The 14,462-nt window shown below is 36.4% G+C and overlaps 1 protein-coding gene across 1 annotated transcript; it reads right to left on the minus strand.

Annotated features, from left to right (window-relative positions):
• Nucleotides 1–7,941: 7,941 nt before the first annotated feature.
• LOC131649390 (protein MAIN-LIKE 1-like) lies at nucleotides 7,942–8,489 on the minus strand. The gene is made up of 2 exons (XM_058919153.1): nucleotides 8,325–8,489; nucleotides 7,942–8,247 (listed from the first exon to the last, which is right to left on the minus strand). Exons 1-2 carry the CDS (start codon nucleotides 8,487–8,489, stop codon nucleotides 7,942–7,944), a joined length of 471 nt encoding a protein of 156 aa, XP_058775136.1.
• Nucleotides 8,490–14,462: the final 5,973 nt, after the last annotated feature.

Below are 14,462 nucleotides of genomic sequence, written 5' to 3' on the forward strand. Positions count from 1 at the left end.
TCTAATATTCGAGAGGCCCCACATCGTTTTGAAAATCAATTGATCAATTAAAAAGATTTAATCAAAAGTTTCAAAAAGAAATGGTTTATCGTTTTTGAAAAGAATCGTGATCGCTTGTTTTAAAACGATTTGAATTTTGGAAGAAGTCAATTTAATCAAGATAAACAAAAGATTATCCTTAATTAACACTTAGATGATTAGGGTTTGCTTCAAAAAATATTTACAAGTGATTAACTTTGAAAATCAAATGAAAAATAATATTTAAAAGTTTAAAATTACTTAAAAACAAGTCATTTTAAAACTATTAAAAAATGTATCAAATAAATGTTTTTTTGATGATTTTTTTTGATATTCTTAAAATATATATATTAAACAAGAAGTGTGTAAAAAATGAATGAAAAATGAATTAATTTCATTGGTTAAATAATTAATTAAAGTTGTTAAAGAAAAATGAAAAAAAATAGTGTTAAAAAAAATGGTTTGGCCCCTAGGAGTGTTGAACTCGTGACCTTGAGGTTATTATCCAAAAACTTAGCCAACTGGACCACGCGCGTGGTCTGTTAATACTTGCAACGAATTAAAATATATTTTGAGATGATTTCCAAATTTCAGTTTCAAAAATATGGCGCCAAGAACACAACCCTAATTTGAATTTGAAAATTCTGAAAACTGGATTGTTTTGATCAAGTGAATAGCCTATCTTGCTCGATTTTCCACAAGGAACATGATGGTATCATTTAATTTCATTTATTTTCACTCTAAGATCATTAATTTTCTGATGAACACGAAGAACCCTAATTCTGAGTTTCAATCTGAAATCGTGTGTGTGCATGATAAGTTGCAATTGATTGAGGGTTAATGATCCATACATATGCAGAAACAAGATGGCATGGCAGTTTTTCATTTATGATGCATGTATGATAGAGTTTGAAGTTTAAGAGAGCTTACCTTAAAAATGTCAAAACTGGAAATCGAATTCTGCAAATGAGGGATTCCAGATGTTGTTTCTTGATTTGAACACCTTCAGTGGACCTTATGGAACATGTTTGAAGTCTTGGAATGAACTGAAAACCTCTTGATCAGTTTGTGGCACCCGATCTGCAGAGCTATGGTGTGAGGATCGAATTTGATGATTTTGATGTTTCAGATCACGGATGATGATTGGGATAGTTCATACATGGTACATGGATGGTGTTTGGATGATTAGTTTGGACAGATATGGGCCTGGATAAAAATTGGCATGATAAGTCTCATGTTATGCATATTTGGAAAGTGAGGTAGTGATTTTGAGTTTTAGGTGTTTTTGGGGTGTGTGGATGGTTCAAACACATCATATGTGATGTTTATGGTTTGTGAGAAGCATCACTTTGGTCAGAACTTGCAAGGGATGGAACTTGCATTTTCTCCTCTTTGAAACTTTATGAAACTTGTAATTCAAGAAAGAAGAGAGAAACCTATCTTTTGTGAGGTTTTGGTGTGAATTTGAATGAGGTAAGGACCTCTATTTATAGGCCAAGGTTTCTGAATACAAAGCTTTGCAAGTTGATCAAGAATTGGTGATTTGGCATTTGAAGATAAAATGGAATCTTTACATTTAATGCACATGGTTAAAAGTGACTAAACCATGGTTAAAACTCTAGCTTCTTATCCTCTTCCATTCTGATCTCAAATCAGAAAAATATCTCCAATTATTGCATCTATGCATCATTACTTGGATCATTTGGCAAAATGGTTCATAACTTTGGCAAAATGACTTGAAATTTCAAGTGAAAAGTTCACTAATGTCAAAATTCAAAACCATGGCTACACTCCATATTTTTTCATGCTCTTTGACATTTTGGAAAGCTCATATTACACACTTCAAAACCCTAGTTGAAAGTTTCTTCAAACTCTTTAAGGAAATGAGTGAAAAAGATCCATGAACTTTGAGAAAAATGAAGTTTTAAGTGAAGTTTTCACAAAGTACCAACTTTGAAGCTCCATATCTCTTAAATGGTTGATCTTATGGAAAAAAATTATATTTGTCAAAGTTGTTTATTGGATCAAAATCTACAACTTTCATGTTGGAAGTTTTTTTCAGTTTGTAGGTGAAATTTTGAGTTATTCCCTTCCAAAGTTTGGAAAAAACCATTGAAAAACACTTAGAAATTTTTCTAAGTATGAAAAGTCAAACTTTGACTTTTTGATTCTTGATTGATTTTCTTGATTTTTCTTGATCAAATGACTTCTCCTATCATATATTGATGATTTAAAACTTCAAAAGTCATGGTTGACCAAAATTCCCCAAAAGTCAATGGTGATTCTGTACAGTTGACTTTTTCAGACGAATCGCGTTTCTGGAGTTTTCAAATGAAACAGGCTATCCTCACCAAATGAGTGGTATGAATGGATCATATTGAAGCATTAGAGGATATTGAGCCATGGTTTGAGTTGTGGCACCATGTCCTGATTAAAAAGTCAGTTGTTTAGTGAATTAGGTCAAAACCCTAATTGTCAACCTGATGAAATTGATGACTGTGGACCTTGAATTGAGATGCAATTTCCATGGGATATTGTCATAGGGATTATTTGAGGATGATTGAAACCTTTGATTGACTTCCTGGGGATTTTTAGGGTTTCCCAAATGTGATCCCTGATTTCAGTCCCTGATAGTTCAAAACCCTAATCTGATGATTTGAAATTTCACTGTTGATCAATCCTTGTGTAGGAGATGTTATGAGCCAATGGATTAGGTCAAAATTATGTACTTGGGGTCTTGAGGTCATGTCCCAAGTCATTAGGTCAAATCCTGAGCAAAAGTCAGGAGTATGCTATCTTCAGTCAAAACCCTAATCTGGTTGATTCAGAGCCTTTGAGCTTGCTGAAATGAATCTCTGAGGACCAAATGTTGATTGTTGATGAAGATAATTCTTTTGAAATGAAGGGGGAACAAAACCCTAATTGATTTGTACTTGTACTGATGAGTGATTTCCTGATTAAACCCTGCTGAGTCACAAGTAGCAAACACAAGCTATGCAATTTGTTAGAGATGCAAATGATGCATATGCAATGATATGAGGTGGTATCTTAGGTCAAAAATTGGGGTATGACAAAACTCAATGGAGAAAATTTGAAGAAGAGTTAGCTTTGGGCAATTCCAAGGCCTTAAGTGCATTGTACAATGGTATTGACAAGAACATATTCAGACTTATGCAACACTGTGAGCTTGCTAAAGAAGCTTGGGATATTCTCAAAACAGCACATGAAGGCACGTCCAAGGTAAAGATGTCGAGACTTCAAACTCTTACCACTAAGTTTGAAAATCTCAAGATGAAAGAGGATGAAACCATTTATGAATTCTACATGAATGTCCTTAAGATATCAAACAACTCAGGAGCCTTAGGAGAAAAAATGACTGAAGAAAAATTGGTAAGGAAGGTCCTTAGATCACTGCCTAAGCGATTTGATATGAAGGTAACTGCCGTAGAGGAAGCCCAGGACATCAGCAAAATGAAGCGGGAGGAACTCATTGGGTCTCTACAAACCTTTGAGAACACTTCTAATGACATCAACAAAACATATGCTCCTAACAGAAGAGTCACAGCTGAAGAAAAGGCAGATATGGAAAGAGAGGTTCAATGTCACGCTTATGAAGGATATGGACACATTCGAGCTGAATGTCCCACCTACCTCAAAGAGCAAAGAAAAAGTATATCTTCCACTCGATCTGATGAAAACTCAGATAGTGATACTGAAGAGGAATGCGCTGCTCTAACAAGTGTGTGTACACTTAATCACAAAAACAACAAAAAGACTCCTACCTTTAAAGAACTGGCCATCTCATACAATGATCCAAGGATCAAGAGTGATGAAATGTGAAGGATAAAGAAGAAACAAAAGAAAGTTATAGAAGAACTGGAAGTAGAGAAAAGAGAACTTCTAGCAACCATAGCACATCTCAATGGTGAAATCTGCATTTTCAACTACAAACTAGATCAAATGTCAAGATCAATTAGAATGCGGAACAATGGAACTGACTCCCTTGAAAAGATTCTTGAAATTGGTCATAAAAGAGGAAATCGGTCTGGATTAGGATTTGTAAATGAATCTAATCTAGGGTCAAAAGAGTCATATCCAGAAACTCTCCCTGTCAAGCAGATGTCAGCATCGACGTCACGACATCATGAACTGAGGAATTGGAACCAAACAAAAGGGAAAGTTCATAAATGGAGATGCCACTACTATGGGAGATTTGGCCACCTGAAACGATTCTGCTATGAACTTATTGGATACCCTTGGCAAAAATGTACGAGCAATCTCAACCAACAAAACCTTCTCACGAAACAACAATGGGTTGCCAAATGTTCTGCTTTAATTGCTCACACATCCTTGAGGGTGACAACCAAAGGAGACTGATATTTTGATAGTGGATGTTCAAAACACATGACAGGAATGAAAAACTTGTTAGAAGAAATTAAGCCACACTCCACCAGCTATGTGACCTTTGGGGATTGACCCAGGGGAGATATTAAAGGGGTAGGAAAACTAGAACATGCAGGAGCCCCTCAACTAGACTGTGTTCTACTAGTCAAAGGTCTAGCTGCAAACTTGATCAGCATAAGTCAACTATGTGACCAAGGCCTAAAAGTCAGATTTACCAAAGATGAATGTGTGGTCACTAATGAAGAATATGTAGAGGTCATGAAGGGAGTAAGATCCAAAGATAACTTCTACTTATGGGAACCCAACATAGCAAGTCATTCATGCGTCACGACAAAAGAAGAAAAAGAAGTTAGACTTTGGTATCAAAAACTGGGACATGTGCATTTGAGAGGAATGAAAAAGATCATAAACAAGGAAGTTGTGAGAGGAATACCTAAGCTACAGATTGATGAAGGCAAAGTTTGTGGAGAATGTCAGGCTGGCAAGCAAACCAGGACCTCTCACCCAAGGGTCAGTCAACTCACCACCTCTAAAACTCTGGAACTATTACATATGGATCTAATGGGACCAATGCAAGTGGAAAGTCTTGGAGGAAAAAGGTATGATTATGTAGTAGTTGATGATTATTCCAGATACACATGGATAAACTTCATTAGAGAAAAATCATACGTATTTGATGTCTTTAAAGAGCTTTGCACTAGACTACAAAGAGAAAAGGAAAGCACTGTCATCAGAATCAGAAGCAATCATGGAAAAGAATTTGAGAATACCAGATTTGCTGAATTCTGGTCAACTAAAAGAATTAGTCATGAATTCTCCTCCCCTATTACACCCCAACAAAATTGAGTAGCGTCATACCCCAAAATTTGCCCAATCAAATCTACGTCATTAGGGGTATTAAAATAAGGGTCATGGGGTTTAACATCTCTATTGTTAAACCTATTCTCTCAAAGTTCAAAATTATTTTTAAACTTGGGTTTTATAAAATTTTCTGGTTTATTTACAATATTTTGGATTTTTATAATTATTAAAAGTATAATAGTTTACTCTTAAACTATTTATATTTTAATAAATAGAAAAAATTTGCCTATGCTTCATACACTTATGGTAGCAGGAATTGCTATGAATATGTACTTAACCCCTAGGTACATGATTCGATTCCTGCGGGAGGCAAAAACAATATTTCCTGGGCAGCCGATAAGCGGACCTAGGGGGAGTATTGATTAAGCCGGTAACATGCTCGGTTGGCCGACACGGTTGATGCGTGCAGCGGATATCGGGGTGTTACAGGTAAAGTGGGTTTTTCGCTGGGGGTGACCCCCATAGGGAGGTGGGTAAAGAAAAAACCTTAATTGATTTAGTAAACTAGTAAATCATGGTTTTCATTGATTTCGTAAATTAAGGTTTGACTTGTGACTTGGGCTAGTAATGGGTGTTCCGGTTTGTTGTGTGTATCAACCGGATATCCCCTATGTGGGTATTCCCTGGTCCTTTTTTTTCAATTTTTTTTTCGTTTTTTTTTTAAATTTTTAAATTTTTTTTAATAATATATTAAACTAAATTAATTTTATATATTTAGGTGTGGATCCTCCTTTGATGAAATGCGATGTAACTCAAACATGTGTGGATACAGCTGATGTTTTTGTAAGGTAAGTTATTATAATCAGGTCGAGGGAAGGTGTGAGGCACCCTCAACCCTTTCCTACTGGCTTTGAATCTAATGGGCAGTTTTATGGCTAACATTATTAAGTTAATAGCTAAACAAATTGAATAGGGGAAAATTGAGATTTTAGGGAGGGGGACTCGCCTTGGTTATCCAAGTGCCTACGTATCTCCTTAGGGAGAATCAGAGTCAACGTAGTTCGGGCACAGGGTTGTACGCCTTAAAATTGAATTTTATTATGGAGGTGTTTGAAGTTGTTTTGAAATGCGAAGATCGAAGTTACTTTGAATTACCTTATCGTAGTTGTGAACATCGCAGTGTTTGAAAGGATGTATATCCGTAGTATCGTGGTTTAGTGTGTTTTAGGTGTTTGGGCGTACAACCCTGATTTGATATGTCATCGTTAGATGCGATGACCAATAGATTTGGTCAGTATAACTAACGGATTAAGGGGCATTGTTGGTTACTCAGATCGATAGATTGATCGTCGCGGGCAGCAAATTCAATGTATTTTGAATTTTATGTATTTTTTATCCCTCGTCTAATGCGACTAATTGATTTAGTCGGGTCGAGGAGAGAATTTAAATAAAGGATTAATTAAATTATTTTATTGCTTTATTCAGATATTTGATCAGTACGACATAGAGAATCGACTAATTCGAAGGCGGGATGAGCTAGATATTCATCCGCCATTTATCCGTTAAAGGGGAAGTTTAGAGTTTATTGTTTTTATCTCTCGTCTAATGCGACTAATAGATTTAGTCGGGTCGAGGAAAGAATTAAATAAAGGGTTAATGTTTTGCCAAATGGGCAATGGGATCGGACAAACCCTAATGCATATAACTTTCTAGGGTTTTTATTGTGATTTTTTTGAGTAATTAAATGATTAAAATCAATTAACTCAAATAATCGAGATAATCAAAATAATCGGGAAAATGTTATAATCCTAATCCTAATTTAATTCCTAATCCTAATTATCCTCTAATCTTAATAAAAAAAATAAATAAGTTATATACATATTAATATTTTTATAATTAAGCAAATTGTACAAATAATAAATATATATATATACATAAAAAATATTAAAAACCTGGCTGCTATCCTGTATTGCTGCTTATTGATGGTGTATGATGGAGTTCTGCGCTCAGGGCCTTCAGATTTGCATGAGATGATGATCCAACGGAAGAGATCTGAGGTTGCTCCATAGCTGTTCGCGAGATAGCACCACTGGATCTGCAGGCTTGTTAAGTTGAAAAATGAAGAAAAGCTTGTCGCTTCAGGAAGACTCCGGGAACATATTCGGTTCTACAAAATGCCTTGAATCAAGCTTCCATTCCAAAACCAATTTTGACCTTTTCCCAATTTTTTTATGAACGTGTTTACTGTTAACACGGTTCTGGAGGCCAGCCTCCCCTAATCGTTAAAATCAATCCTTTTTATATTAGTCAAATTAGGTTTTTCTACACCTAATGGGCCTATTACCCAATTAATTTAATTATAAAAAAAACTATAAAAATCCTAATTATAATAATATTTAAATTAGTACTAATCCTAATAATAACACTAATAATCTCTAATGACAATTCTACTAATAATATTAACTATAACTAATTTGTAAAATTAATAATATTAATACTGATAATTAGTAATAATAAAATTAATAAAAACAAATGTTAGTAAAAGAACTATAATCCCAAAAAAATAGGATAAAACCCTTGTAATAATTGGGCTCCGAGGTTTGGATCCCAAAGCACCTGTTAATTGCACCTCATTTTGTCTCAGGATATTTTATAAGAGAGCGGGTTTGACAATAGGAATGTCAAACCCCATGACTCTTAATTTCGCCCCTTGACGATTTACAAGACACGGATTTGATCGGGCAAATTTTGGGGTATGACAACATGAAGAAGACATGAAACATCATCTAGCGTGATGGTCATCTCGCCGAACGGCATATGAAATGACAATGTTTCAGGATGCCATCTCTCAACAAAAGCAGATAACAGATGTGTATCTACCCTGGCCAAACTAGTATGCTGCAAAGATGACAGACCAGATGCAACTAGCCAATCATTCATCTGCCTTAGGAGCATTGGCGGAACCCATCCTATTAATTTGCTGCCATGTGCAGCAACCTTTAAGGTTGGCTTTGGTCGTCTCTCCTGAAAATAATTTGTAATATATGTTAATATATAAGTACATGAAATTTAAAAAAACATTTAAGAAAACATTTACGTACCTCGCCCAACCATAAATGATAGGCAACATGACTCTGATATCTAACCAATAAAGATGTATCAGTAGGTCCTTCGGGAAATGCTGGATGCTGCGGACCAACCTCGAGTGCAGCTCCCTGCTGTCCCTCGCCATCAGCCTCCCGACGTTGTTTTCCTCTTTGACGCATTCCGTCGATCGCACCTCCTCTTAAAAATAAAAAAATAGTTAACAATTAAATAAAATGTTATTAAAAATTAAATATAATATTAAAAACAAAAAAAACAAAAAAAGAAAAAAAAAAAGGAACCGGAAACCCCAAGGGGGGTTATCCGGCTGAGGGAAACAAGAACCGGAAACCCCATCAGTTGGTTATCCGGCTGGTAACGAAAGGAACCGGAAACCCCATCACTGGGTTATCCGATTGGTAACGAAAGGAACCGGAAACCCCATCTCTGGGTTATCCGGCTGAGAATTTTTTTGGAAAAACTCACTATTTGCTTGAACTAAGAACCGGAACTGCAGAGACTGGGATATCCGGTTTTGGTTGAAAACAATTTTCACGGAACGGTAAGAATGAGGGAAAAAGTTAAAATTTTTGGAATTTTTACTATTTATACAGGGGTAAATTTGTCCGAAATTTTTTTTTGTAGGGGTATTGGGATAAACGTATGGGTATGGGGTATAATTTTATAAAACTATACATATACCTTACGCTCTACTTATGTACTTTCTTGGTTTTAACTAATTATTCTAAAATTTATATGGTTAATGAAATCTAATTAGTGTTAGTTAATTTAAGGGTTAATACCTATTTTCACCCCTGCTATATGGGACTGATTTGAAAAATCCCCCTGCAAAAAAAAAGTTGCAAGAATTCCCCTAACATTTGAAGATTCTCTCGTTTTAAACCCTGTAAAAATTTTATTTTGAAAACAAACCTTGCCACTTGAAAGACTCTATCATTTTGAACCCTGTAAATTATTATTTTTAGTAAAACCAACCTTTCCTGTCATATTCCAGAGGGTTTAAAATGACATAATCTACAAGATTATAAGGTTTAAAATGAGTGAATCTTCAAATGGCAAGGTTGGTTGTAAAAACAAAAATTTTACAAGGTTTAAAACGAGAGAATCTTCAAATGTTAGGGGAATTCTTGCAATTTTTTTTTTTGCAGGGGGTTTTTTCAAATCAGCCCCATATGGCAGGGGTGAAATAGGTATTAACCCTTAATTTAATTATTCTTGATTAATTAGTTGGACTAAACAATAAAATATTATATTAAAAATCAATCTTTCGCAAATAGTACGATGAGTGATTTCACATTTCACTACATCTTCGAATTGGTCGACTCTCGATGTCGCACCAATCAATTACTCCAAACACCATTAAAATTCATGTTGATTGATTTATGTCTAGAACAATAATCAAACGCTACCGCTAAAAATGTGGTAAATAAATTAAGTCAAATTTCTTCGCCTCGAGAGAATTAATTTTTGATAAAGATCAAGATTCTTTATCAAGACTCAATCCAGAAACATTTAGGGTTTGGCTGATTTGCCATTTTAGGGTTCTGGGTTAGGGTTTATGTTTTTTATAAATATTTAAATTTTATTTATTTACTTATTTGCTTTGCAATTTCATTTATTTACCGCAACTTAATTAAATATTTATTTATTTGAATATTTGTTATTTTTATTGCATTTGTTGGGTTACATAAATTGCGTTAAAACCTAAGTGTGGGAATTACCTTAAGACCAGGGGGACTTGAATCGCCTACGAGTCTTATTGATAATTCCACTCAGAGTGGGTTAAATATCCAGAAATTTCCAAAACGAGGCTTGACTTTGTTGAGGGCAGGACTTGGTATTTGGTTGATCTCTTTGGGAACCTACCCCAAAAAAACTCGAACCTCATGGATAACTGAGTTGTTCTAAAATCCAAAGAGACAAAAGACTCGGAGGCTACGAACGACACCATGAGACCTTCTAGAACATACAAATGGGAAGGGTAGACCACCCTAAGCCGTCATTCCGAACCTATGAACTTAGGACTTTTGTGCTTCTGTGCTTGTTACATGTTTGCGATTTATATACTGCGAATGTCTTGCGTTTTAATTTTACAGGTATTCCTATACCTTCCTTGGCCTGCAGGGACTCTATTTCCAAGACCATGTCCTTCCCACAAAGGACACCTCCATTTATGCACGTCAATTGGCCTCTCGATGGCCATGAAAACTAGTGATTGTTTTGAACAGTTACCTCGTGCTTACATCTACGCACTCCCTAGCCTGTAGGGAGTTTCTTTTTATATCCTTGTATTTTTACAACTACGAGTCCTTCCCACGAAGGAAATCTTCGTTTACGCACGTCAATTGGCCTCTCGATGGCCATGTGATCTAGTGTCTGTCTTGAACGGTCACCCCGTGCTTACATCTACGCATTCCCTAGCGTGTTGGGATTCTATATCTAAAATCGCATCCTTCGTACGAAGGGCATCTTCGTTAGCATACGTCGATTGGCCTCTTGATGGCCATGAGATCTAGTGACTGTCTTGAACGGTCACCCCGTGCTTGCTTCTACGCACTCCCTAACCTGTAGGGTTTTTCTTTCATGTACATGTGTTTTTACAATGACTTGGTCCTTCCGCTAAAGGACGTCCCCATTAATGCACGTCGATTGGCTTCACGATGGCCATGAGATTTAGTGACTGCCTTGAACGGTCACCCCGTGCTTATTCCTGCGCACCCTCTAACTTGTAGGGTTTGGATTTCCATATATACATCTTTCAATCCCTAGCTTGTACGGATTCCATTTCATCTGATATCGTCCTTAGATAAGTTGGGTTCCGCATAGGGAACCTTCCCACGAGGGACAACTTCATAGGTGCATGTCGAACGGCCTCTCGATGACCATGAGATTTTGTGACTGTCTTGAATGGTCACTAGCTGCTACCTTCTACATACTCCCAAATCTAAGGGATTTCCATTGGCGTGTCATAACATCTATCTTGCAAGGATTCCACTAAGGTCTAATGTCACCTCTAAGGCTACCCTTAGGATTATATATGTCGCACGTCTAAGGAGTCATAGCATACAAAAAAGGAAGGAGTCTTTTGCATACGCATGCATTCGCATTTTTATGCGTTCATACAGTTACATTTGCATTTCTATCTTCACTCCATCCATACTTACCATGTTAGCTGGTTTCCCGAAATTCCCGAATAAATTCAAAAGGATCACAAACTATGGAGAAAGGAGCATAAACTATTGAAAATGATCTTAGTCTTACTAAGGAAAAGAGGATGTCTTCCACTATGCCAGCCACGTGTTCATGCCTTTTCGTAACAGTATGGTAAATACAACAAATGTTATCATCGAGCAAGGATTAGTTCAACAAAGAAGTTCCCTCATAGATACACTTAAGAGGTATCTAGTCATTAAGGGGTTCATCTATGAACATAGCAAAGCTTACAAGGACGCTCTATGATAACTTGAGGGGAAAGGGTTAGTACAACTGGGGAAATATCCTGAACAAAGATGCATAACTACGATGGAGGGAAGGCAACATATGTTAACTCCACGCCAAGGTACAAAAGGGCCATAGGCTTTCTTCATCAATCTACGAACTCCTAAGGCTGCGAACGGTGTGATACTACCCTTAGAAAAGGCAAAAGACGTTCAATCAAAGGAAACTCATGAAGTTCCGATACGATGAAAACCCACCGCTAACAATTTATTCCCGACAGGTTTGACGTGCCCAAGGAGAATTCGAGGTTACCCTTTACTCCTACAAGTCTAGGAATTAAGGAGTAAAACAAGGTCAACAGATACATAAAGGAGATTGCCCCTATGATCAATAGGTTTATCATTTCAAGTTGTAACTTCTACGATCATAAAGTATTATTTGGTGTAAAACGTTGTACCTTTTCAAATAATAATTCAATAAAATAATCATGCATGTTTTGAAATCAATTCATTCGCTTCGCTCTTGCATTACTACGACCTTGCATTTCAAATTATCACTCCCAATTATTAACAAACTTGAGGGAGAATGACGAACGCAAATAACTAAATCTCGCTAAACGTATGCTTTCAAGGTAAGACCGAGCCGACGATGTACAGGCATTATTTCAATTCCTAAACAGTGGAGATATAAGGATGTTAATCCCTCATCACCCCCTCGAGCCAGGAGTTGGAGTTTGTTTCTACTTTTCAAAAAACCTTGATGTTAACCAGGGGCAGGGTAGAATTCGATTAATTCAATGGCGTATTTTGGTTGTCAAGAGAATCAGTCAATCCAAGCAAGGTTCAAGCATATCTTCTTCCTCGCATTCATTCAAGATTGAGGAAGCGATAGAGATAACATTCACAATATCTTCTTCCTCAATATATCATTCAAGATCGAGGACGTATCAAAGTCGAAGCCTGCAAATCAAAGTCAACATGGCAGTCACAACAGTCAAATATCCAAGGATCAATATTTCCAAAGGAGCATTCAAAACAAAAAGGAGGAAAGCGCCCGCTAAGTCAAAATGAGAAATTCCATAAAAAAAGCAAAAAGACTTAGGCAAAAATTAGGGCATCCCAGTGGATCAAAATCAAAGGGATTGGTCCATGCAAGAATAAGGGATCGAAAAAAACAAAGGCGAAATACAAAGGATAGTCGTGTGACTGCTAAATCACTGAAGCTTCCCATCAATGCTTGGATCTTTACAACATTTCTTATCGGTGCTTGGATCTCTACTAGGGCTTCTGCTCAATATCAAAACTGAAATGATTCTCTTACAAACAAAGCACATTCATTGGATTAGGCGAATTTTTAGGATTTGGAGAACAGCAAGGAGAAAGGGGCTGGTTAAATAAAATTTTGAGCCTTACATCCGTTGTTTCTTAAACCACAAACCAGGCCAAGTTACAACAGTCAAAAGTCCTAATTGAGGCAAGGTTAACTACGAAAGCATATTAAGCAGGAATTTGTTATACTGACTCCTAGGTTTGTTAAAACTATTCCTAATCATTACACTTCTCCAAACATTTGTTACTAATCATCCAGTCCTAATTCATAACGGACTTCGATTCCAAAACTTTCATACGCATTGCATTGGAGTTACTTCTCAGAGGGTACAACATCATCTACGAACAAACACTTAACACTCAAGGTGATCTCGAAATTGGTTTAACCAAATACAATCATTTCTGATAAAGACTCTTGAATGGGGAAACCACGTCCAGAGGGTTTTCCTAAACAGGGGAAAAATCCTAAGGATTACAGGGGCACACAATCAAAGATCCTATTAACTAGGGGCATTCATCCTAAGGTTCAATCGACCTGGGTCAAATCTCGAAGCAATAACAATCAGGGGTATGTCAAACATGGGAGAAATTTAAAAGGATAGAACACCATGGATAACCCTCAATATCCTGGAAATCAAGGGCATACCCTTCAACCTAAACTTCGAAGCATATGACAAGGTTATTTCTCGGGGCACTTCCCTCATGACTTGGAGATCATAAGCATCTTCTCCCACAAAAATATTTGGGCAATGGATATCAAATCTATAAGGCACACAACAAAAGTAAAAGACATCTTCATACTTTACAACCTCGAACAAATCTTTCTCCCAACTACGATCTTCAAATTCAAAAAAAAAAAAACAGGGACTGGGAAGTCGCGCTAGCATCACACCCCACCTTATCAAAAAAACCCATACTCCAGCGAGCTATATACGCTTTGGTTATCAACAACCTATCATGGGAGCATCATGCAAATACATATAAATCATGCATTACGTAGATTGGTTGATACATTACACCACACCTTTTTAGGTAGTCTTCTTTAAGACAAATCTTACAATCCTGTCTAGGAACCTTTTCTAGGTAGTCTTTTCTAAGACATTCAACATTCTCTCTAGGAACCTCTTCAGGTAGTCTTCTTTAATACATTCCTTATCCTTTTCTAAGAACCTTTTTAGGTAGTCTTTAAGACAAATTTTATCCTTTCTAAGAACCTTTTCAGGTAGTATTCTTTAAGACAAATGTTCATATCCATTCCGAAAACCTTTTCAGGTAGTCTTACAGAAGACATTATTTCATTCCACTCGCTACATCAATCAAGATATGCATGAACACAAGCATTATCCCATACATCCAAACATCCAAGTC

Source organism: Vicia villosa, linkage group LG2 (assembly GCF_029867415.1).
Source record: "Vicia villosa cultivar HV-30 ecotype Madison, WI linkage group LG2, Vvil1.0, whole genome shotgun sequence".
Lineage (NCBI taxonomy): Eukaryota > Viridiplantae > Streptophyta > Magnoliopsida > Fabales > Fabaceae > Vicia > Vicia villosa.

Excerpts from the sequence above, each read along its gene's own strand:
- LOC131649390 (XM_058919153.1), bottom strand. The coding sequence starts at position 8,489 with ATGCGTCAAAGAGGAAAACAACGTCGGGAGGCTGATGGCGAGGGACAG. Across the intron at positions 8,248-8,324 it reads ATCATTTATGGTTGGGCGAG|GAGAGACGACCAAAGCCAAC; the intron begins GTACGTAAATGT and ends AATTATTTTCAG.